The sequence below is a fragment of the Rhipicephalus sanguineus genome, chromosome 2, assembly GCF_013339695.2.
Source record: "Rhipicephalus sanguineus isolate Rsan-2018 chromosome 2, BIME_Rsan_1.4, whole genome shotgun sequence".
NCBI classification, from domain to species: Eukaryota; Metazoa; Arthropoda; class Arachnida; order Ixodida; family Ixodidae; genus Rhipicephalus; species Rhipicephalus sanguineus.
The window spans coordinates 69,209,895-69,235,660 of record NC_051177.1 but is presented as its reverse complement, the minus strand read 5'-3'; the positions used below and the strand labels follow the sequence as shown (position 1 = coordinate 69,235,660).

General features: G+C 45.9%; 1 protein-coding gene across 1 annotated transcript; it reads left to right on the top strand.

Moving 5' to 3' along the window:
- Positions 1-24,902, top strand: LOC119381652 (acid-sensing ion channel 2-like). Its single transcript, XM_049412855.1, has 10 exons — positions 1-399; positions 1,090-1,244; positions 2,759-2,862; positions 3,793-3,886; positions 8,167-8,233; positions 11,591-11,698; positions 14,498-14,612; positions 16,414-16,495; positions 23,857-23,929; positions 24,774-24,902. Exons 1-10 carry the CDS (start codon positions 1-3, stop codon positions 24,900-24,902), a joined length of 1,326 nt encoding a protein of 441 aa, XP_049268812.1.
- Positions 24,903-25,766: the final 864 nt, after the last annotated feature.

The window sequence follows — 25,766 nt, the reverse complement described above, 5'->3', positions numbered from 1 at the left end:
ATGCCATCATCTGTAAACGGAGGCGAAGCCAGCCGCGACAGCCTATGGCGAACGTGCGGGCAAGTCTACGGCGAGCTTGCTACGGACGCCGGTCTCCCGGGTGCAGAAGCCTTAGTCAAGGGTGGAGTCCTGCGCCGCCTGCTCTGGACCGGCGCGCTTCTGACACTGGTGTACTACAGCGCTTCCGAGATGTGCGCCACCTTCAGCGAGTACTTCGCGTACAGCGTAGCCATTGCATTCGAGTACAACACCAACGAGTCCTTCCAGATGCCTGACGTCACCGTGTGCAACTTGAACCCGCTTCGAAGGTCGAGGTATTGTGCCCTGCATGCCTCGGAGCGGGTGATGAACACTGAGCTGAACAGACGCATCTGCGGCAAAAAATGGGATTTCAAGGAAGTATGCATTTGAAACATTGATTCGCTGAACGTTTTGATGTTGAATGTTCACTCGGTTGTTAGGTTGGCCAGCCTTCCTCAGTCCGCAAGCGTTCCACTCACTGACTCACTGACTCACTCACTCACTCACTCACTCACTCACTCACTCACTCACTCACTCACTCACTCACTCACTCACTCACTCACTCACTCACTCACTCACTCACTCACTCACTCACTCACTCAATCAATCAATCAATCAATAAATCAATCAATCAATCAATCAATCACACAATGTTGGTTGCTTAATTGGTTAGTTCACTCTCCCGATTAGAAGAACCGGTGGTTGCCCGACGGCACTGGGAAACGAACCCAATGCGGGAGTTCGTTCAATTCGAAGTGTCTCCGGACACCTGCTGGCACTTCTAATGCGAAGAGAGGTGCTCCGTGCTGGAGCCCTGAGTTTATGTCGAGAACGTGGCCTCCACTTTCCGCGCTCTTCTACCTTTCACTCCCCTTTCAAGCAAGGTCGCCCAAAGAAGTCTAGATGTGTTGTAGTAGCCTGAGGTACAAAGGCACCGTTACTGACTTCGCCAAGGACATGTTTTAACCCCCGGTATGACATGCTCGAGGTACAAGGCGTCGTTCCTCGATACGCTGTATAATCGTCACGAGAGCGAATCATCACAGCGGGTATTTCGTCTCTGTGCAGGCCAATCTGGGAGACCTAAGGTTGCAGCAGCACATATGGGACTGGTTATCGTACCACAAGGCGAAGAACCGTGCATGGCTCAGAACCCTCGGCCATCAGTTTGCCGACACCTTCGTCAATTGCAGTTACCACGGTTGGGACTGCAGAGACGCGACGTGAGTCACGGCCCGGGAGATTCACTTTCTATTCCGCGAAAGTGCGACAGCATGCGATCCACGATATCATTATATTTAAGTTTACGTGCCTCGCAAACGCAATGCCGATTTCTTCAGCGGGCCGTAGAACTTATGTTACACAATTTGGCTGTGCAGATTAGTATTGTGCCGATCTGTGTGCAACTAAATGCTAAGGAGAGTTTAGCAAACATCTCTGTCACATCTTGTGTGCACAGTGTCTAGAAGAAGAGAGCGCAAACCAGGTTGCACACGGTTTGCTACCGTACACTGCGCAGGGAAGGGGCGGGGGGCTCACACAAAACGTCATAGTCAGTCAGTGAGTCTTGTGCGGTATGAAATATCATTACTAGTTTACAGTCGTCTTTGGTAGTATGTTGTCTTTAAAAACGTTCACAATGCCTTCGTCACCTTCACTTGCGATGACGTTTGAGAACGAGTTTCCAGAATGGTTGCTACCGACATCGGTCTAAGGTCGAATCGAGCTAGATTCTGGGAGTGATCGTCTCTGCACATTGTAGCGAAGACAGTCGCGTATCACGAAATAAATCACGAAAGCCTACCAATTGCAGAATATTTCATTCTGGTCCGGGACTCGAACCTGGGACCAGTGCCTTCTCAAGGTGATCGTTACTAGGAGGCTAGGAAATGGAAGTGCAAGGGCGCACTAACCGACGTATGGAAGCACAGTGACATTGAATATGGCTAATACTCTTCAGAAGCCTGCAGATTGGAGGAATGGTGAATAGAAGGGAAAAACTGTTAATACACCCGTTCTTAACGCAAAGACACAAAGCAGTGCCCCCTTTGTGCCTTGCGAGATTCCGCGTAACCAATTTGTTAATGCTACCATGACAGATACACGCGGCTGTATGTCACAAAAAATCATTGAAATCTAAAAAAAGAAGAAATTAGGAATCTTCAAAATGTCGAGGAGGCTGAAAATTGGCCGCATATAATGTACTGTATTTTTAGCTGTCTTTCAAGCACCTTCAATAACTCTCGAGAAGTAGTTAAACATGATATTTTGTTGAATAAAGTATTTCGACACGATGACTGTCTCCGTCAGGGCAGTGGCTGCCCTTGGCTCCCGCGACACACTCTGTCCAACGATTTCTCGAGAGTTACTGAAGGTGCTGCAAAGATAGAGCTGCGTATACAATATACCATAAGCATCCGGTGCTGCCTTGACGAAAACAGGACCTCTAGTCGAAACATTAGCTCCAACGACATTCCCTACTCACGAATTTATCATCGTTTAAGGCCTTGATGCTTCCCTGAACATATGTCTTGTTCGAACTTCCATAAGTCTCGAAGATAGAACTACACAAATCGTCTGTACGAAATTACCGCGACACCTGCATGTTCTAACGTCACTGTCTCGCTCCGCGCACTTAGCTGTCACAAAGTGCGGGGGTGCAAATAAAGAAGTGACAGTCTGTCTCGCACCGAACTGAAACGAAGGCGCGCAGTGACTGCTGCTTTGTGTCTCGCAGGCTCTACCGCAACGTCACCGACTTGATGTACAACAACTGCTTCTGTTTCCTCTGTGACCACAAGCCGCGAGTAGACTACACCACCATGTCGTCACCTTACGACGGTAATGACGCGACTTTGTCGAAACGGAGAAACAGTATGCTTACAGATGCGATGTCGCCACAGGCATTGCCGTCCTCTTTAGCGATGTTCAGAGCATGTACCTTGAGTAACTCGGGTAATGCATGAAAAATGCTCGAAGAAGGGGTGTCGCTTGTATTTGTCAAGGCAGCTGGCAAAGGAGATGCTGCCTTGACAAAGACAAGTCTTCTTGTCGATACTATGGCTCCAGCGACAGCCGTTGTTCCAGGATATTTCACCTCTTCGAGCTTCCATATTTCCTTGAACATCTGCCCATGTGGTTTTTTAGGTAACGTTAGTATTGCAGTCGAAACCTGAAAACAATTTGCAAGTTTAGTGTTTAACCACTCCGTAACCATTTCATTCGTGTTAGTGGACAGAACGGAGCTGTTCAAGCCTAGGTCCCTAGCTGTTCAAGCCTAAGTGCGCAGAGAATGCGCACTTCGAACGTCGGCGCGGTCGCGAGCGCGCTCTCTTGACAGGGATCAGCAGACGGCTCGTGCCTTTGTATGCACTGCGTTTCCACCGCTCAGTCTGAATTGAAGCAATAGACACCACGAAAGTCCTTTCGCTCACTGCAGCGGTCGCTTTTCGTCACGCCAGCGTTTTTAAAGTTACGCCACGTCGGATGATACAGGAGTCAGCTGATAACCTTGCTTCATATAACACTCCAATGTGTTGCTACCGCATTCATTGCTTCGTCCTTTCGGCATAACTGTGATTTCTTTTTTTTTCCTTCTTTACATAAAGAAACCATTTCATCGACCAGTTATAACGTTGCCGAAAGATCTATAATAAATGACCTTCGGTAGTCGTGATGTGTTCAGTTTTCGTGCTACTAATGGGACGTTCTATACCACACGGAAATTCCGTGCTTTCCTGTTCCTACCGCACCTTCTTCGGTGTCACGCAGGGCTGGTGGTCACGCTAAATCCGCAGCTGAACGAGTACCTGCCCACTTCCTACCAGGCAGGCTTCATCGCCATGGTCCACTTACACGGTACCAGGTGAGCGTGCTAAAGAGACATTGAAAAGGTCAGCGGAAGCGGGTTGAATTCATTGAATGCGCATTCAGTGAGCATCGTTAGCAAATTACGATTGAGATGTGATGTAGAAAGCTCACTCTTTTCGTTAGATTAAGGCCTATAAGAAAAAAAAACGCTTATACCAAAGAAAGGACGTCACGTTGATGACCACGTACCAACTTCGTGTACCGTTGCAGGACTTAATCCGGCTTTAAGGTAAAAAAAAAGCCAACGTTTTATGCGAAAAAAGCAGCCAGCAAAGAGCTTCATACATCGCCTGGCTTGTCTTTGAGCCAAATGAAATCATTCATGCTATGGCATCTATTTCATCATATATAGCATGTTTACCATGCACGCATGCATGCACAATCTGGTATATACTGTACCAATGAAACGTATACTCTGGTATATACAATGCATCACCTGTCATTTCTGTTCATCACGCACTCGTGTCATGCCATACCAATTTTGGTATATATCCAGCTAACAATGCGCCCGGAACCGCACCATGACAGTGTCATTTAAATCATACCGTACATGATATGCATAACATGATTCGCATGTTAAGACCTGTCATTTATGTTCGCCATACAGTCACATCGCGCAATACCAATTCTGGCATATATCAAACCAGCGAAATGGCCGCGAGTGCCCCATGAGTATGGCATGTAAATCATGCCATACATGACATGCATATCATGGTTTTCACGTTACCACCCGTCAATTATGTTGGTCATACAGTCACATCGCGCATACCAATATTGGTGTACATCAAGCGAGCGAAACGGCCGCGAATGTACTATGAGCGTCGCATGTAAATTATGTCGTACATGACTTGCACGTCATGATTTTCATGTTACCACCTCTCGTTTACCTTCGTCGTACAGTTGCGTCGCGCAATACGAGTTTTGGTGTATATCAAGCTAGTGAAACGGCCGCGAATGCATCATGAGCGTGGCATGTAAATCATGACATACATTACATGCATGTCCTGATTTTCATGTTACCACCTCATTTATGTTCGTCACAAAGTCACAACGCGCAGTACCAATTTTGGTGTATATCAATCTAGCGAAACGGCCAAGAGTGCGCCATGAGCATGGCATGCAAACCATGTCGTACATGTCATGGATGTCATGATTTTCATATTACGACCTCTCATTACGTTCGTCTTACAGTCGCGTCGCGCAATACCAATTTTGGTGCATATCAAGCTAGCGAAGCGGCCGCGAATGCATCATGAGCGTGGCATGTAAATCATGACATGCATGTCATGGTTTTCATGTTACCAACTGTTATTCATGTTCTTCATACAGTCACATCGCGCAGTACCAATTTTGGTGTTTATCAATCTAGTGAAACGGCCGCGAGCGCACCATGAGCGTGGAATCTAAATCATGTCATACATGACTTGCACGTCATGATTTTTATGTTACCACCTCTCATTTACGTTCTTCATACAGTGGTGTCGCGCAATACCAATTTTGGTGTGTATAAAGCAAGCGAAACGGCCGCGAATGCACCATGAGCGTGGTATGTAAATCATGACATAGATGACATGCATGTCATGGTTTTCATGTTACAACCTGTTATTCATGATCTTCATACAGTCACATCGCACAATACCAATTTTGGTGCATATCAATCTAGCGAAACGGCCGCGAGTTCGCCATGAGCGTGGCATGTAAATTATGTCGTACATGACATGCATGTCATGATTTTAATGTTACCACGTGTCAGTTATGTTCGTCATACAGAAATGTCTTGCCATACTAGTTTTCGCATATAACCATTCATTAAACAGCCGCGAGCGCCCCGAGACCATGTCATGTAAATCATGCTACACATGACATGCGTGTCATGATTTGCACGTTAGGACCTGTCATTATGTTCGTCATAAACACTTGTCACGCCATACCAATTTTGGCGTATATGAAATTAACGGAACGGCCGCAAGAGCCCCAAGGCCGTGGAATGTAAATCATGCTGTTCATGACATGCATGTCATGATTTACGTGTTATGACGTGTTATTTATGTTCGCAATAAGGTCATGTTATGCCACACCAATTTTGGTATACATCCAATTCACGAAACGGCCAGGAGAGCCCAAAGTCGTGGGCGGCTAGATAGACAGATAGACAGATAGATACGCTCAAAGTCGCAGAAGGTCGCTAAGAAATGCTTCACATTAAAGGGGCCCTGCAACACTTTTCGAGCATGCTCAAAAAGCGCTGCCGATCGGTAGTCGAGGCTCCCGAGAACACGCGAGCCAAATATTATAGCGATGCGCACGGCCTGGAATTTACAATAAATTCTCAGTCAGCTGAAAATCGCTCCCTCTTCTCTCGACAAATGATGTATTAGTCCGCAAAATATGACGCGATTGTCGGCAGTTCCACCATTGGCTGATGTTATAATCACGATAACACCCTCATTATCACTTTCGTTGTTAATTTTGAGTTCAAAAAGTAGATAATATGTATGTTTATATTCTGTTATCGCGTTAAAAACACCGAACAAACATTAATATTAGCACTTCCGGTCTCACCGACAGCTCGTCTGCTCGTAGTTGCGTGGTTCCGTTTTCTTCGCCATGCGCAGTGCCGAAAACGTGAATATTTCTGTGCTTTTGACCATCGCCGGTTGCCGTTGAGAGTGGCAGCCGTTCGAGTATTGCCTCGTCAGCTGGGAACTGCATCGTCGGCACGTTCGCACCACCGACCGAGGCACGGGCGCAGCGTGTCTCCGATAACAATGCTGGCGTCCGGTAATGGCGGCGCTTCGGGGTCGTCTGCCAGTGCCGTCTTACGAGGCGGTGTATCGGAGTATGGGCCGAAACCGATCTCAGCTGTCATTCGTTCCAAACGAGCGCGCAGGTTTGCTTCCATGGTTGGCAGAGCGATGAAAACACTACGGCGTTCGAGGTGCACACCCAACATTACCAAACCGACGCGCAGTTTTCAAGCACGCGCGATACACAGTGCGATCGGCTCCGCTCGACGAGAACGACGCAAGCCGACCGGAAGTGGCGGCACAGACCACGTGGTTGCACCCAGACGTCAGAGAGAAAAAAATGAAAAAAATTCCGCCGGCGCTCTTGGGCGGAGCCTCGCTCCTCTGCGCTCCCTCCATTGACTCGCTGCCTAGGTTTCCGCGCGCTCGCGGCGTAGAGTGGAGGGCGAAAGCTGCGGAACGTGATTTCTCTAATTTGGTAACACCACTTAGACTTGACGGATTCGAAAAATTTTTGCGGCATATGACTCGTGAAGAGTCATACGTCAATAATGAGACTATTCCAATATAACTCAGAAAGGTGTTGCAGGGCCCCTTTAAAAAAAAACTGCTCGCCCGCTTATTTTAGCACGTAAGGTGTCGTGTTGTTAAGCTAGAAGGGCGCGGGTTCGATTCCCGGACTGGCGACGGCATTTTGATGGGGTGAGCTGTGGAGAACACCGGTGTGCCTCACTTTAGGTTCCCGTTAACAAACCCCAGGTTGTCGAAATTAAACTGGAGTACCACACAGCGGCGTGCCTCATAATTATATCGTGGTTTCGGCATGTAAAGCCCTAGCAATTATCATTATTCATTTAAAAAGGAAAACACTTTTAAACTCGAAAAGGAAAGCAAATGGTGTAGTTTAATGCGTATTTCTGGGACAGCAATACATCATTGCTTTACTTCTATTCTTAATGTGTATTGCTGAGATAACGATATCTCATTGCTTAACTTCTATGGCGGAGGCGAAAGTGCGGGCGAACTACAATTACCGGTGTCATTCCCGGGTATGCCTCTAAACATCAGTTGCTGCCGGCGTTGAGTTCCGTTCGCATGCGTACTGTATTGCACAACACAGCGTTGAGAATGCACAACATGTGTCGAGAAGAAGCGAGACACAGCGTACTCCATGCCAGGCTCATTTCCCACTCAAACTCTATTTGCTTGTGTTATGAAATCCAGTGTGCAACATGTACCGTCTACGTGGCACTTCTTTCATACTTCTTTCGTCACAGAGCATTAAACCCAGAGAACTTGCGTTTCGCCGAGCCAGAACTTCGATACGAAAGAAAGCTCGTCGAAGGAGGAAAGGCTGCATTGTGACAGTACTAAAGGCAACGATTTACATCGCACAATGAATGGAAAATCACACTCGAGACTTGTTTTTGTTAGTTCATGCGTGTTAGCGTACGTAATCTTTAAAGGTATTTGACGATGCTAATTGAACGTAGACTCAGATGCATTGCCCTTAACTCTCTCGATGCAGGTACTCGATATGCGAAGATGGCGTCTTCCTGACTCCAGGCCACACGACGTACGTCGGCCTGAATTTGGTAATGGGTTATTATCCACAGCCAACACATTCTACTTTCACTCTTTCATTTGCAAGACTTGAGAAATGTTGTGACTTACTTTACACTAGTAGCGAAGCACACAACAGGCACCAAGCATCCAAAAAAAGCTTCACATCTCGCACTTATCACGCCTCACATCAGATGCGAACAATAATTACAATCATGAACTTTAAGGCTTTGTCAGGCATATGTGTGCGAAGACAGGGCGCAAATATTTAGTGCACTGAGGTGCGAAGCTGTAGATTTGTCCTACGTGTTGTCTTACGTGAGAGTAAGAAGACGGAAATCTGAAAGCATCAGCACAAAACTGGCTGGAGTAGCACCCAGCTTTTACAGCGAAAGCTGTTATGAGATCATTTCAGCGGCCGTTTTTGGCGCCGTAGTTGTCCGCCGCCGCCGCTGCCGCCCCCGCCGCCGGTGTCCGTAACCACTATCGCGCGAAATCAGAAAAAAAAAAACGAAACAAGAAAAAATTCCTGGATGGAATGGGGTTCGAACCTGGACCCTCTGCGTGGGAGCCCAGTCTTCTACCTCAGAGCCATGCCGGTGCTTGAAACTGCCTTGCAAATAGACGCTATACAGGCTTCATGTCCGGAAGGAACCACATTAGCATATGTAATTGAGTGTGGCAGAAGAGTGAAATAACAACCACGCATCACACAACGCGAATTCTGTAACCAGGTGTCACACAATGCGAATTGCGCAACGAGTGGGCTGTTGGATGCTTTCAACCCATTACAACGGGCTCTGCAATAATTCTTCATCGTCATCAGACACAACATCAACAAAGTGCGCACAATCCCTTACATGTTTCTAGCGGGTACCACGGCTCTGCGTTGAATGACGAAAATGGCATAGTGGATGTTTCCCTACTTCACAGAAATTATGATGATTTCTAGCGTACTGGGTTCCTCGCAAGTGCACTTGTATTGGTTGCCAAGGAAGCCCATAAATCCATGATCCATTTCCTCACGGTCTCAATAAAGTTCTTCCCCCCTCTATCTGTCCCTCTTTCTCACGTCAACGTAAATTATATTGCATGGTGGGAGAATGAAATAGCGACCGGGCGTCACATGATGCGAATTACGTAACTGGTGAGCCGTTTAAAGCTTCCAACCCGTTACAAAGGGCTGAGCCAAAATTCTTCATCGTCATGAGTCGTCACGTCAACAAAGTGCACATAATGCCTTACAGATGTGTAGCTGGAACCTCGCTTCTGTGCAGAATGACGAATAATGGCGTTGTAGGTGCTTCCCAACTTCACAAATATTGTGATTTATGGCGTAGTGGGTACCTTGCTAGGTGTACTCGTATTAGTAGCCCCAAGAGAGTTTACAAAGGGCTCTAGAAATGCCGCTCTTCTAGCTTTCGCTGTGACTGTGCTGCGCTTGCCGCGCAGGCCTGGCGTTTTTTTTTTTGTACGTTTAGTTTGACGAAAAGATATTTACGGTATTAACACTCCATGAAGCTGCATGTGTCTAGAAGTGTTACCTTTTCCCGTTAATGTCAACGCCATACCGCATTTCTTGTGTTACTGCAGCCAACATTTAGGTAACGGTATAACATTACCAGTAGTTTGGCGGTTAAGTAAGTTCTGGCGAGCAATAGTCGACGCTCCTGCGATCACTGACGAGCAGAGCTGCTCTATCACCTCTTAATGTGGACCCAAGTTTCGACATATTTGAGAAGGGCTCTCGTGCAAGCGTCTTACATGATCCGACAATGTCAGTGCGGAACAAAAAACGCCAAGGGACGAAAACTGGAATTGTGAACTCTGGCATCTGCCAGCAAATTACAGACTCATCCGTCGGAATCCAGAACAGAAGCCACGTCTCTCACGCAATCTAAGCAGAAAAAGGAGTCCTTTTACTCTTTTTTGTGTGTGTGTTGCGACTTCCCACGTGTACGATTCTGTTTAAATAGACACGTGAACTCCCTTTAGAAGTAACTGCACTCTCTTCAGAGAGTTGCGAGACCCAAGAGAGAGTTCACGTTTCGCTTTAAAGAGAGTCTCATACGTGGCCAGTCAGGAATTCGCCGAAAAGATTAACGCGTAGATAGTTTTTTTTTTACCTTAGAATGTAGACGAAGCCCGTAGTATGTCTTCCTTTCAACATCATCGCAACATGCACTGGTGTTATTGAAGTCACAGCACTGCTAATTTACTTGGTTCCGGAAATAGCGGGAAATAGCGGTAACGTAAACAGCTTCCGAACATTGCACATAATGTCTGCTTAAGTGTAGACACATGCGACAAACCGCAATCTACTGACACTATTACATACTTCACCTTTATATATCATCGCCTGTTGTTATTCTATTTTTTGTATTGTGCTAAGCTCTTGCCAATGACATCTGTACGTCTTTGTAGTCTTTGCATTCCTCATAGATTTGTGTAACGCGTATGCCACAAAATGAAACGCGTGGAAATGCATTTCACTCATTATTTTCGTTCTGCGTAGGTCTACCTTTTTTTTTACTTTCTTTGTTTTCTCTCTCGCTCGCTCTCTTTAAATTTGGTTTGCTTTCTTGTGAATACAGAAGCTATATGTATGATGTTCTCTGATGCTACCTGCTGTAGAAGGTGTGAGACGTTAGTCAAGCTCAAGCCTTCCTCACTTTTAGTCTCACACCTGCCATCAAGCTATTGATGGCAGGTGTGAGCATATTAATGGGAAATTAACTTTTATTATTATTATTATTATTATTATTATTATCATCATCATCATCATCATCATCATTATTATTATTATTATTATTATTATTATTATTATTATTATTATTATTATTATTATTATTATTATTATTATTATTATTAAAGGTAATCGTAGCTAACTCTGACGTCCATTTACCCATCTAACTGTGGCGCACCTAGCGCGATTCTAATTACAGCGAATTCACCCGTAGCTCACAAAAAGACAGCAGGACGCGTACGAGCGTTACCGTTTCCTGCTTGATATCGCACACCAATGTTGACTGTTGGGAACTTAGCAAGCGTTCAGCCTCGACCTTGCTTGATATTTTCAGCAGCGTCTTTTATAATTTTCGTTTTCTAAAAAAATCTACGCTAAAGGGAGGGCAGAAATACGGTTGCTATAATTTTACAAATAACTCTAAATTTGCACGCGCATGCTAGGCAGACACAAATTAATGTAGCAACTTTAGGAGGGGTTTGCTGAGTGAATAACACAAGGTGTGCGAGCAACGGAACTCACTTGGGATAAAAATCAAACTGCAGGCTCTCCCACTGACTTGGCAGGTATTTAGAGTTTAATATCGCACGAATAAGCTGCATATAAAACAGTTTGTTCTCAAGTGAGAACCTCGTGGTTGCAGTTGGCGCAGACGGGGCTGCCGGAGCCGTACGCCAATCCCTGTCAGTCCACGTGGCCTCCTCGACTGATGGTCCACATGGACCAAATGTATGGTGTCTACACACGAGAGGTAAGCGCATGAGCGTACAATGACTTTCGTTGTACGCTGAATAGCTGAAAAATGAAAAAAAGAAGCTACCTTCCCTTCGTTCTAATCGCTTCAGTCACCAATTTTTAATCAGGCGTTTTTGCACCCTCCATATTTATACATTTAAACAACGCAAAATAATGTTTAGGCTCCGTCAAATTACTTTTCACGAGAACAGAGATTATTAATTAGAGACATTCAGTTTCCACGAACAATATATTAAATCATATAATGAATCGACATAGTTGTTACGACTTGGTGCACTGTTTCGTCAGTGCACCAAGGAAAGTGATTAAGAGCTGAGATACAGAGCAACATGTCAGACTCCTCGTTGTACCGGATAGGGCACCTCTTAAAAAATGCAGTTCTTTTTGCGAAGTACTCTCCGTACTAAGACATATCATATGGTTTTTTTGTTATTTATTTACTCGTTTTATTTCGTACAATATAGCAGACAATAGTTTAAGCAGGAGAGGGTGCAGAAGAAAAAGAAAGAAAACATGCATGTTAATAGGTCACAACTTAGTACGCAGCAAGGGAAAAATTAATTGTAGTAATTCCCACTCGTAATAGTTCGGGAAGGATGACTATTTACATCAATAATTTCTTGCAAATATATATTTGCTGCGATGACTGTGTTTGTGACGTGAGGTTCGACCGGTGTGCTTCTCGAAGTCGTGAGGTTCTATTCTCAGTTTACCAAAATAAAGAGAAGCTAGGAAGTTTCAACTTGCTATCAGATGGTTATCAGATGGTCTCGCTTACATTCAACGCCATGTCCCCTTGCGTATGAAATATTCAGTTAGTAAGATGACTCTATACATGGAGGCAACATGGCTGCAAGGGCTAATCTCGGTTTTCGCTGTAGCTTCAGTACCATTAGAGTGGCACTTTGGCACTTTGAGCGTTTCTATCTATCTATCTATCTATCTATCTAGCCGCCTACGTCTGGGTGCTCTCATGATCGCCTCCTTAACCTTATGTAGACCAAAATTGACATGGGAGGGCAAGAGGATCTGACGAATATGACTGTCGGGTCATGACATGAATAACGTGAAAATCTTGTCGCCTACGTCGTCAAACCCTTTCCTCCAGACCCGTGTGGCACATACCCGTTTACCACGGGCCGCGGTGTACGGGTATGCGCCACAGGTGATCGACAGTTGATATCTAATTAGGAACGGCGAGAACAGACATTGGTAATTTCAATGCGAGAGCGTAGAGGAAAACCGACATCGCCAGCGTTGATCCGACGAATGGAAAGAATAATAATTAGGATCCTAGCAGGAATCGAACCCAAGCATTCTGCGTGGCAATCGGGTATTATACCACAGAGCCACGTTTGCAAAAACAGCATATGCAGGCGTAATGTCGGTGCAACATCAACTGTGTTTGTGGTGCTGGCTATCTAATTTTACAAGAAAGCAATAAACACTAGATATTTACTCCTACGATACAGGCGTCATATCAGATTAACATCTGTGGTTCCAGTGTTGGCTCGACTTTTATAGCACTCTAAAAAACATTACATGTGTATTCCTATGATTCAGCAAGCTATATTGAAGCATTGCTCGACCCCGGCGGAATACATTAACGGAAGTTACGTGTGACATTCACATGACTGCACCATAAAGTGCGCTTCGTTTCGATAATACTGACGTATGTACTCTAACGTAAAGGCTGACGTTACGTCGCACCATAAGTTGCCCTTTAAACGCCAGTGTTGTCGACGTGCCTGGTAAGCCCACAATGTGCACACAGCTACTACACTTACAAAAACACATCGATCCACCTCGCAACGCTTGGCTCAAAGCCATAAAGTACAGCATAGAAGCACACGCTGACTGCTTCGCATGAAACCGGTTCCCACAACGAGTGGAATCTGCCGATTTTTTTATTGCGATAGCAATTATATGGACAGTCTCGGCTGGATTTTGCCGTCGCCGTCGCCGCCGTCATGCACCGTATATGTATAAGTATGTATATGTATATAAAGGCCCCAAAGAAAAATAACTCAGAAAAATGCTTCCAAAGCGCGGAATCGAACCAGGGACCTCTTACTCCGCAGCGAGCGGCGCTATCCACTACGCCACGAAACGCAGATCCTCCACGTAGCTAACGGCGAGCGTTATATACACACCATTTAGCGCTGGACGGACTCAGAGACAGCAGGCGATAATAAGCGTTTCTTCATTACCAGCGAGGTGGCGCTAGGAGCCCGACGGGCGCATTTAAAAGTCGTCGGCGAGCTCGCTCGCTTCTTCTTATATTTGCGCATGGGAGAAGCTTGCCCTTCCGCTGTCTGCTCGCGCGGTTTTCTCGTGGCGAGGGGTAGAGGAATGTTTCACACTTTCACCGTGATGTCCGCGCTCATGTTACGGCGCGTACGTGCGCGTACGAATGAATGTCACTCGAGCTCAGGGACGCCGCCAAACGAACAAACAGAAGATGAGCGCGAACTATCAAGTGTCGCAGCTCGACACTTGAAGCACGCTAGTTTCCTTCGCTGCTTCGGCCGCCTTTGCAACAGAAGCGCTGTTCAAACTGAGAGTATCCATTGGCGAGCCTCACTTCGTATAGCATTAGTTCCTTGCTATCGCATTCATTGCTTCGCCCTTGCGGCGAAACTGTGACTTTTTTTCATAACTAGAACCAATTATATAGACAAATAAACAAAGTATTCACGAATACGGAAATCAGTCGGCATCTATACTTTGTGGCCGCAAATGATGCAGGACGATGCACTTTTCACATCCACCTTTCTTATGCCCCCGTGCGCAGGACTGCCTGGTCATGTGTCTCCAGGTGAAAGTCGTGGAGGCGTGCGAATGTTTGTTGGTATACCTGCCTCAGATCTTCACGCTGGCCCAGCGATACGACACCTGTGCAGACAAGAGTGGGTAAAAACTGCGCTACGCGTGATCTCTGAGTTCCAGCGCTTCAATGCTCTATAGTACGCTGGCGTATAGTAGTATTCGATAGATCTGTGGTTTAATTCAGCCAAGCCTAGCTCCAATGACGCGTACAAGCACAGAAGTCTACGATCGCATTATTTATTTAATTCCGATACCTCAAAGTCTCCCAGTGGCGTTTTACATGAGGGGTGGGCGTGTACCTTTTATTTGACACAATGCTAGTTCTTCGATGATGTGTCTAAAATGAAGGGGGTTCTCACGAAGCACGGTCCAGTCTCTTGGTGTTCGAACCAAGAAGGGAGATAGATGACTAGTGTTTTGGGTTGGAGGAGGATACACGACCTTGTCGTGGTTGGTGCGGTCGGAACGGTGGAAGGCTGGCAAAATGTTGAATGTCCGGGGAAATGCATCTATGAACTTGCGCTATAGTGAAAGACGGACAGCTTTTTGGCGAACTACAAGGTTAGGTAGGTCAGCTCGCGACTTTAGAACTGTGGTACTCGTGGTTAGGAATCATCAGGAGTTTGGTGCCTGTGTGCGCGCATCTGAAGCTGGCATTCGCAGTCGAATTGCTTCTATCTTTTGTGTTGTACCTATTCTTCCGGTTCAACAAAATTATACGGGCAGAAATCGAATATACGTAAGCAACGATGGAAGGCTGCTGCTGAGGCTGAGAAGCCGTAGGCATGTCTACGCTTTGTGGAAGATGGCAGCGCAATCTCCCAGCCTAAAGCACATATTTTCATTCTCGTTCCCGCTGTCGATTCCATTATCGCTCTACTGCAGTCACGGCATTTGCAGCCATGTAATAAAAGGGTTTCGTTTTGTTGTATCTCAGTTGAAGCCGTGAAATATGTAAAGAAGCAAAAGAAATCGCTTGCAAAAACACAACTTCACGCGCCGCACTGCTTGCCTAACTTCCGAAAAGTACGGGAGCACATTGCGTATTAACCACAGGGTATCATTATGTTATGGGTAATGGGCCTTGTAGACAAGCTCTCTGACTCTATCTCACTCATCTGTGGCATCGCTGAGGTAGCCCGAAGTTTCTCCTATTTATTTATTTATTTATTTATTTATTTATTTATTTATTTATTTATTTATTTATTTATTTATTTATTTATTCCTTCATATGGCTTGTCGGTCGGTTAATACACCATCTAAGGCCATTTCCGCCTACGTAGGATCTAGAAAAACTCAAATGAACTGGAACTGAACACACTGTGCAATAAGCAATTGAAGCAATACGCAGAATATAAAAGGACATAAGAACAGAACCAAGGAATAATTATATATAAATGCTGCAACTAAGTGATGCTTCGCGAATAAGTTTCGTCAGCTTTTTTCATGCAGCCAGGCGCTAATATGGGCATTTAAACTCCTGCTCTCTTGATGGTTTCGTAGGTGACTTGTCTGTGGCGAGCGCAATTACCACAGCCACAAATTTTGAAAGAATGTTTAAAGAACTAGCACGCAATGTTGCCACAACGTCGAAGCAACTTCCTCAATGTGGTGGAAACGTTGTGTCAACATTTGGTGCTACTAGGTTCTCGTGTTTGCGACGCATGGCTGTCACCGCAACCGCAAATGTACAGTGAACTGTTGCACGTGAGGTCTCTTAATTACAATCATACATACCCTTGATATCTGAGAAGTATTGCGTCTTCGTTATGTCTTGTTTAGATGTGCAGCAGTGGCACGTGCTTAAAATTTATTATTCTGGTCGCAGCGTACTCAACACTGGTGCTGGTTCGAATCATGCTTATTCATGCTCTATTACAGAGCTCGAGTGTGCGATGCACGTTTCAAAAAGCCAAACTCCCTATATGCTCGAGCAGGAGTGCAATTGCATTCGCGCCTGCAAGTAAGTGGTTCGCAGTCTTAATGTCTTATGAGACTTGATGTCCTTGACGTCTTCGTAAAAACAATAGAGAGTTTGAGAATTGGGTACTCAAGACACTGGGTCCCCAAGCTGCGTTGGGTAGGCTGCTCTTACGTTCGGAGGAGCAGCAGAGTTTGAGAATTGGGTCGAACGCACGGGGCGCCACACGTGGCGGACATTAAAATCATGCGAGACGCGGGCCATACTGCGTCGTGGCCCACTCTGCGTCTGCGTCTTCTCGCTGGCGACCCAAGACGCCTTGGGGTTTCACGCTAGTTTTCGGTTTTCGAGTCTTGGGTCAACGCAAGCGCAAGAGCCCAACAGTAGTTCGGGCTCTTGCCCAAACTACTGTTGCAACAGTCTGTGCATGCACCCTGGCGGATCGCGAACTTCATGGGTCCCCAAGATCCTTGGGGCCCCAATTCTCAAGCTCTCTAATGTTTCCCATTCCAAAACAGAAACCTGAGCAGTATCGGGGACTTCGATGCCTTATGGCTACATATATTTTGAATGGAGTTTAGCCGACGATTACAGTAACGAGCAGTCATTGGTTTGCTTCCTGGGAGGGGAGGGGAGGGAGGGGGGGGTCGACTCGACATCGTAGCCTTGTAATTGTTATTTCTGCCCTTCTGGAGGAACACCGTCTATTTTTCCGAGGATATTTCAGTCGTGGAAAATTAAATGAAAAAGCAACGAGGTTTGCCAAAGTTATTGGATGTGGTAAGCTTTTTGAATCGCCCTGCTGCGACATACACCAACGTCACAATATAGACATAACAGGACCGCGTATGGTTTTTCACTATTGGACGCTTCCACTTTCTCTTTCTTGTTCATTCTTTCCATGAAATTTTCATTTATTTCGACAGACATTACGCCCACTGTTTTGTGTTTTCGGATGGCATATTCAGCAAATCTACAGGGTGGTTCATATAGAACTAACATATTTCATTGAGCTGTACTTTTGTTACAAATTAACCGATTTTTTATTGCGGCTCGCGGCAAAAGATTCAAGAAAGAAGAAAATTTAATGTACTGGTCTGGTTTTTTTATGTGCGATGTCGAAAATAAAAATAAATAGGAAATATCCAAAACCATGACATTCTGCAAAATTCCATACAATAATGGACTGCATACTGTTGAAGTCAGAACAGTTTGACGTTTCAATTGGTCATTTCAATATCTGCTGTAGTGTAAGTTATTATAAACCTTTAAAACCTTTTCTAGTCACGTTTGGCATGCCGCATGGTATTCAGACTTCTTAGCGTTTTATAGGCGCAAGCCGTACATCCTTCTATTGCATTTCTCGGTTTTCGTTATTTCTTATTGATTTTTGTTTCTTTGCATCGAAAAACGGAAGATTTCATTAAATGTTCATTCTTCCTGAATGTTTTGCCGCAAACCGCGTTAAAATCGGATACTATGTAACAAAACTACATCCTAGTGAAATAGGTCAGTTCTGAAAGAATCAGCCGGTATAACGGATGAAAACCTGCTATGAAAAATTAATGAACCAGACGATGTGGTTTCATTCACTGCTGCGATTACGATTGGGGTGAAAAGCAAATATGTCCCTGTACTTTGATTTAGTGGCAGGAAAAAGAAGCTCTGGTGTCCAAAATCAATCTTTACTGCTACACTACAGCGCGAAAAATGACACGAATAAGCCTACAATCATAAAACTTATGCGGAATCGTAAAGCCATCTGTCTCTTTTTTTTTTTCACAGTCATTTTCTTTTCTGTCGTCACAGTGCGCAATCAGGTTCACCAAGAAGCCTCATAAAATTGTTTATTTTTTAACACGAAAGTGTTTTATGCCGGTGTCCACCACGGCTCTACTGACGTATTTCCGTCACGGATATGACGTTGTAAAATATAAAGACTAACAGATGAATATAAAGATAACAGAGAAGAAGAAAACTAGTAGAAAAAGTACCGACACCGGGAGTCGAACTTACAACCCCTCGCTCCGCAGCGCGCGGCGCAAAACGGTTGTGCCACAGACGGCACGTTCTATGCCATGCTAACGGCGAGCTATATATGTACACCATTTGCCGGTGGCGGTACTCAGAGATCGGCGGTACGTCAGCATGTTTTCGTCATCACTAGCGAGATGTCGCGAAGGGCTCGAAGAGCGCGCTTGAAAGGTCGTCGCTCCCGCGTCGCGTTGAGCGCGCGCCTCTACAGTGCGTGGTCGCTCGTGCGCGCGCTTCTCTTGTGATGGCGGTGGCTTGTACGTCTTGTGCTCTCACCGCAAGTTTGCGTTGAGAGCACGAAGGTCGCTTTGCTCACTGCAGCGACCGCTATTCTTAAAGGAGCGCGCTGCTGACATAAATAAGTTACAACTGTGACAGTTAGTTCGCGCTCATCCTGTGTATGTTCGTTCCGTGCGTCCCTTCTGCTTGAGCAGTGCGTTGCGAGTTTCGTGCTGCTTGCCGTTCTTCGCGTGACATTACAATTTGTTGCTATAGCATTCATTCCCTCACCCTTGAGGCGAAAATATGCCCAACAAACGCTCGACTACGTCTGTGAAGACACGTTTCACTTTCGTGTTATACCGATTCCTATGGCAGAGGGATCATCCATGTTTTTTTTTTTAATCCCAAGTCTACAGTTATCAAGAACGCCGTAAGATACGCCCTTCTATTTAACTTTCGATTGAGTGCGCATGTGCGCACATGTATAGTAGGTTTTAGTATGCAGTAGGGATCTTTTTGCGTGCGGTTCAACCATGAAACCTACCAGCAGCGCAATCGCAGCACAGCTGAGGCAGGAGTAATGAGATACAAGTATCGAAACGAGACGAAAAACTTGCGTACTGTCGGCCGCAAAAGATTGCGGGATCTGCAGCGCGTGGTGGAGCGACGGAAAACTGCATTGCTGCGTCACGGTAGGTGACGCAGCAATGCACTTTTCCGTCGCTCCGCCACGCGCTTCAGATCCCGCAAACTTTCGCGGCCGACAGTACGTGATGCAGATGACAAACAGTCAAGTGATTAATACTCAAAACGGCATTGCGAGCACAATAAGAATCGACTATGCAAGCGGTGTGACAAGTGTTACCACATCTTTCCTTGAGCATGTGTTCAATTAGGAGCCATTTGGGGATTCGCGATATCGAGACTGCTTTAGTTCTGACAACAATAAAACTAACTGGACGCCAACTACACTCGCCACGAACGCAAACAAACATGTATAAACAGTTCTGACAGGTCTGCAAGTGGTCGTAAACATTTGCTAAATAATGCGGAAATTCAGCTAGTATCATGTCGCAGTGTTTGTAAAAAACTTAGAGGACGCTTCGGCTTCGCTCTCAATAGTAGAACGCGACAGCGTAATCGGACCGTGTTCGTATCGCCTTCCCAATCGCTAGCCTTGTTTTGCTTCTCGGTGGAGACGTAAACCGTGTCGCAAGGAAAGCCAAAGTGCGGACACCCTCCGGCTACAATATCCATGCATGCGGCGCGACGGCGAGGCGATGCCGTTTTAAAGCACTCCCCCGTTAGAGTCACTAGAAAAATTTCAGAGTATCGCATCTGTTTTCCGCGCGCCGCCGGCGACGCGATTGGCTTACTCGCATCACGTGACCTCTCGCTGCCATATCCCTTCCAAGCGCTTTGGGCGCAGGCGCGTTGAATGCAGAGCGCGGCCGGACATTTAGCAGTACCACGGTCCCTAGAAGTACTTCGTCGCTTTTTTTAAACGCGTCTTGTAGATGCCAGAGAGTAGCTCACCAGTAACCGAACGTTGCTGGTGAGCTACTCCGGGAATTTCGTATATTTTTGCATTCCTTGTGGGAAACATTAACGTCAAAGAGCGTCGTTGTACGTGGCTGCATAGTTGGCCGCGGAATGAATTCGCCCCCCTCGAAGAACACTCCTTTCTGCAGTGAAGTACACAAACTTTGCTGTAAAAGCTCTCATGCAACAGGATACTTCACCTTTTCGGTTCGCTATGTTCAGCGCTATTGAAAACTACATACATACCTTTCTATTTGCTCGGCTGTTTGTATCTCGGCTCTGTTGAATAGATTGTGCATGCATTTCGAGTTATAAGCGTGTCACGCACGAGAGCGAAATCGAAGATTTATTAAAATAATAACTGTTTACTGTATACCTTGAAGGCAATTATCACATGATCATTTGCCACTGCGCAAAACTGAAGCGTGGAACTTTGTTGATAAACTTGGTATAAGGCAATGTTATTCAGCGTATTTTATTTTTTTTTTCAAAAAAGAATGTTGGTAATGCTGCATTGCGCCTAGCGTACCCTTACAATACTGTGTAGCGGGTGAGAAATGGTCACAGCAAAAAAAAAAAAAATGGCTTATCCTCTCGCGCATTGAGGGAATCGATTTCATGCGAGCCCTAGATCTATATACATACTGTGTTGCAGTAGCATGCACGTTAAAGCTTTTCGGGATGGGCTATTTCTGATCAAAATAACATAAAGCACTGCACCGAGGAAGTTTTAACAAGAGTGCATTACGAAAAAAAAAGTTGAAATTAAAAGCAGCGCAGAAACCAAACCCCAGCCGTTTACGCGCTGGCAACGCCAAAAAAAAAAGAAAAAACTTTGTCGGAACACAGCAAAATATTTGCAAATGCACTGCAACGTTGGGAATATTAAGGAGACAAAAAATGGGAAATGAAACAACTGAGTAGTGACGTCAATAATTTTTGATGGTCTATTTTCTACGTATCTGTTAAGAAATGACAACGTATTCGCAAAATGAGATGCACCTTACCTACCGCACGCCGATTCACCCATGCGTTCGGCTGCTGGCGTTCCGAACCGAGACAAATACTTCACGCACAACTTCTACTTACCGTACACACACCACTTCTATTACAGATAACACCCAGCTGAACAGCAAGCATGGTGCGCAAGTAAGGTATGCGTCAGCGATCAGTCGAAGGACGCAATGCTGAATGTTCTCGATGTTCGATAATGTTCTCGAATGCGCTATGAAGTGAACCTGAACACCGACTGCAAAGCTAGCGCATACAGCCAACATTCACCAAGTGTCGAAGTAAATGGCATCTCGCACGGTCATTACGCTAATGCAACTATGTCTACAGCTCCGCACCTTGCGAACACACCCGGCCAACCCGGCCGTGGACATGAAAAGAGACCGATGAAGCCACGAAGAGAGTTCGCGAGCACATGGCAACATTTGCCGCACGTCTCATTAACTACACCGCTTACCACGCAGTCAATTCCGACTGTCGATGGCTCGAATCACTTCTGATATCCTTTTGAAGAAACACACACACACATATTGCAGTTACGCCGAGCGTAACACGGCATCGAGGCGAAAAGATCGGTCACTTCTCAACACACGCTACCAACGCGCCGGACGGTCCGGAAGGGAAATGGCCGCCGCCGCTCAATGTTGCCCGCGTGCAGCTTACCTTTGCGGTACTCTGAATTTTTCCAGTGACTCTATCCCCCGTGGGCCCTTTGCGCCATCTCGCGGGTGATAATCAAGCCGCTAAAGAACCATCGAGATGTGCGACCACCAACGTGAAATTATGTACATAAATAGCTCGTCGTTAGTATGATAGAGTATGGATGCGTGGTGGCCGAGCGGTAAACGCATCGCGGCATGGATCGAGGGGTCGCTGGTTCTAATCCTCTGGCCCACTCGCACGGAAGATTTTTTATTGTTTCTTCATTGGCCACGGGTCAGCCCGATGTTGCTTTTATCCAGTGCTTCGTGCTCATTTTTCTCCTCCTCGCTGACTTGTATCAATATCACTTCACAAAGTACAAGTGCACTTTCAATTACATTATAGAGACGACATACTTGTCACATATGTATAATCGGACCTAATTCAAAACAGTTATCCTTCTCCGCAGGGACATCAGTTATAAGCGTGATGTGACCGTGACGAAGCTGAGAGGGGTAAGCGCTCGTTCAAATAGAGTAGTCCAGAATTGACATTTTGCATTAGACATATCAGAAGTGGTAAAATCTGTTCATAGTTTGAGGCGACGTGTGTGAACCAAACTGCAGTTCTTTTAAACCTGTGGGAAGTGTCGAAGTGGACGCTTGCCGAGAGATAAAGAGAAAGAGAGATAACAATTCTACTTGTTCTAAGACCCCAGTCTTCGTTCATAAGACAAAATAATAGGTCACATTGAAAGGAGTGAGTAGGTGTCTAGGCCAAACATTTTAAAGTGATTTAGCACGACAATTTGTGCGTCTAAAGGGACTTGCGAGAGCCCACCCTCTAGTCTGATCGAGTGTCAGCAAGGAAAACTCTATAAAGGAACAGCAACCCACCTTTGTCACAGTTTTGCCTACCGACACTGGCTTCTTGCTGTATCAGATAAGAAGCGATATTTGCCCCGCTATCGCAAACTGTAATTGCATCTCGCTTTCGGCGCCGAACACAAGCGGCCGTACAACAAGGTATGCACTGAGGTCGAGATTAGGGTTTGCCAGGCTGCTGGGACTATACAGGCTGTCGTATTTTCCTGACACCAGAAAGAATGCACAGCATTGATGTTTGCACTGTGCTCATTTCCTCCAGTTCTTGCAGTATACGACAACACCTAGAAATGTACTTCATTAAACATTTTTGTACGGTGCATGCAGCATGTCTTCTTTCAGACTTGGGTTTCATGTGCCATCTACACATCTTCAGCTTATCTCTTTTTTTAATGCAAGATCTTGCGGGACCAACAAATGAAGACGGGTATGTAGCACGATCAGCGCAATGGCGTTATTTAGGACGCAGTTCGATGACGTTCGATGCACCACAGAAGCGTTTCTACAATTGCTACAGTTTTTCTACAATCGTGAGCTGCGTACACTCGAGGTGCATGCGAACAACGCGAGGCTTTTCTCGATATTTCCGCACGTCACTAGAGTGTGGTAGTAATTGAAGCAGTAGTTTTGCTGAGTCACAGAGAAATGTACTGGTGTTTGCAGCATGTTAACAGTATTCGCACTGCGGCGCAACCGTGCAACGCAGTTGACACTTTTTAGCAATATAGAAGACATTTAGAGTATGAGTGCGGAGGTCGTTAAACTGTGCTACCGAATTTCTCGATGTTTGCAACAGCCAGAGCTTATGCATAAGATCATCGGAGTTCACTCGATATCAGGTATATTTACGTGACAGTTTCTGTGGTTAAGTAACGCCGCGGTAAGACTAATCGGCGGTTCTCGCAATTTCGTTACACCGGGTAATGTAAAGAGCGTGAACATTCCAAGTTCAGCAGCACTTCTACGATACAACAAACTGTATGCCTTACTTTCTCTATATTTTTTATGCTTTTAGGACCTTAAACCCAATAATTATTATTGCTTTCTTTTTTTTGTTTGCTGCCCTAGGCCACCGGCCCGCCTCGTCGTGTATTTCAAGTCACTCACCTACGATCATACACTGTCGGTGCCAAAGTACGATGTGAGTGCCACGGACAATCCAACACTGTAACCTTACATACAACCCTTGGAAAGGTGTGAACAGGATACGGACATCAATCGTGCACTGGTGTCCTACATCTAATCCTGAGAACTAGAGAAATGTGAAGGCTAAATGCATTCATTTTCTTTAGTTCGTCTATAACGTACGGGGAAACCGGATAGCGCTAGAAAGATAAGAACGGAAAGATTGGTTGGCTGGTAAAAACTTCTATTGAGTGTCCTGCAGTTTGATGATCCGGGCTCAGGACTCCCACGTCGGTACATCCAGGCCTTGCCTAGCCACTACTTCATGGGCCTGCTGGACGACCCAGATTTGGTTGCCGAGCTCTGAGCTCTGCAGGATGTCGGCCCACCTCGCCGAGTCAACATCGGAATTATTGCCTTAAGCATTTGCCTCACATTCCCAAAGCATGTGTTTGAGTATAGCAGGTTCTATACCGCAGATGTCGCAGGATCTGTCGAGATAAATCTCAGGGTATAATCTATGGTACGCTAGCGCGTTTGGATAAGAGTCAGTCTGTAGCTGCAGCCAGGTGTATCTTGGGCTCTGCATAAGTTGCTAGGCGGAGTGAAGTCCGTCGGGCCAGATAGAAAGCCTTAGTTATTTCATTGTAGGTCGTTACCCTGTACTTGTGTGTGTCAATCGCGAGGGTTGAGTGGCACCATGTTTTATCCTACGTCACGTCTGCACCTTGTACTAACTTTAGCTCAACTCATTCTTCAACTGCGTACCTGCTGCAATTCTATCGAGGGCGTCAAACTATGCAGTGTCCATCTTGACGCCACCCGTGATGTTTCACGCGCAGATTTACAATTGCGTGCAGGAAACCAACGTGCTGGGAAACCTGGGCGGCATCATCGGCATGTACCTTGGCTTGTCCTTCCTCATTATCTTCCAAGTCCTCGACGTCCTGGTCGTCGGCACGCTGCGACTCTGGAAGATGCTACGCTGAAATGCACTCAAGTGCCGCCTGGTGGCTCTGGGGCCTGAATGGGCCCAATCCAGGACCGCTATACACAACTGCTGGATGTCAACTTCAGTGGTGTCCTCACGTTCATGTTCTTCTCATAACTTACACGACGCGAAGCTCCGCTGCAGCATAAAGATATTCGATGCAATTTATCCTCTGTTACAGCTTCAACTATTCGCTCCTCATTTGCAGTTTCTTTACGTTCAGTCACCACGTAGTGCTAAACAGGTACAGTGCACCAAGCACAAAAAAAAGAAAGAATAGAGAGCAAAGCCAGCCAAAATAAATAATTAAACAAAGCTATCTGTTCCTTCTTTTGGCCATCTCGGCTGTCTTTTCCTTTTTAAGCACGAAATGCTATTATCTCCTGCTGTCGGCAGCTTCAAGAGACCTTGAGCCAAATGACAGCGCCGTTATCCCGGCACTTAAAACGAAACATCCGGGCAATTAGCCCAAAAATGTTTTAAATTTTGGTCTTTGGCAGTCAGCCCTTCACTGTATGCCCTAGCTACGGTCCAAACAAATTAGAAAATATATTGATTCAGAGTTCTTCGTGTTCTTTCGCACCATCACTGAAGCTGTAACTTCTTGTACGCTGAAATGTTACTTACGTTCCAAAGGCCGATAAGGCACCATACACTCGCCCTTATAAACGCAAGCACCAAGCCTGTGCTCTCTTGAACGCCAGCGGTGGGCGCGTAAACGGCGCGCTGCCAGAGGTAATCTTGGAGGCAGCGGTTTCGCGGCGCGAGTTGCCGCATTCTTCGGTAGATAGAGCCACGCTGCGTGGGGCGCACCAGCCTACTGTCGCGCCGTGGCCGCATCGACCGTATGCGCTAGACAAAG

What these genes read in the sequence shown, in the direction of transcription:
- LOC119381652 (XM_049412855.1), top strand. Translation starts at nt 1, where the DNA reads ATGCCATCATCTGTAAACGGAGGCGAAGCCAGCCGCGACAGCCTATGG. An exon ending in TGGGACTGCAGAGACGCGAC is followed by an intron (nt 1,245 to 2,758) that starts GTGAGTCACGGC and finishes TGTGTCTCGCAG; the next exon opens with GCTCTACCGCAACGTCACCG. An exon ending in ATGGTGTCTACACACGAGAG is followed by an intron (nt 11,699 to 14,497) that starts GTAAGCGCATGA and finishes CCCCGTGCGCAG; the next exon opens with GACTGCCTGGTCATGTGTCT.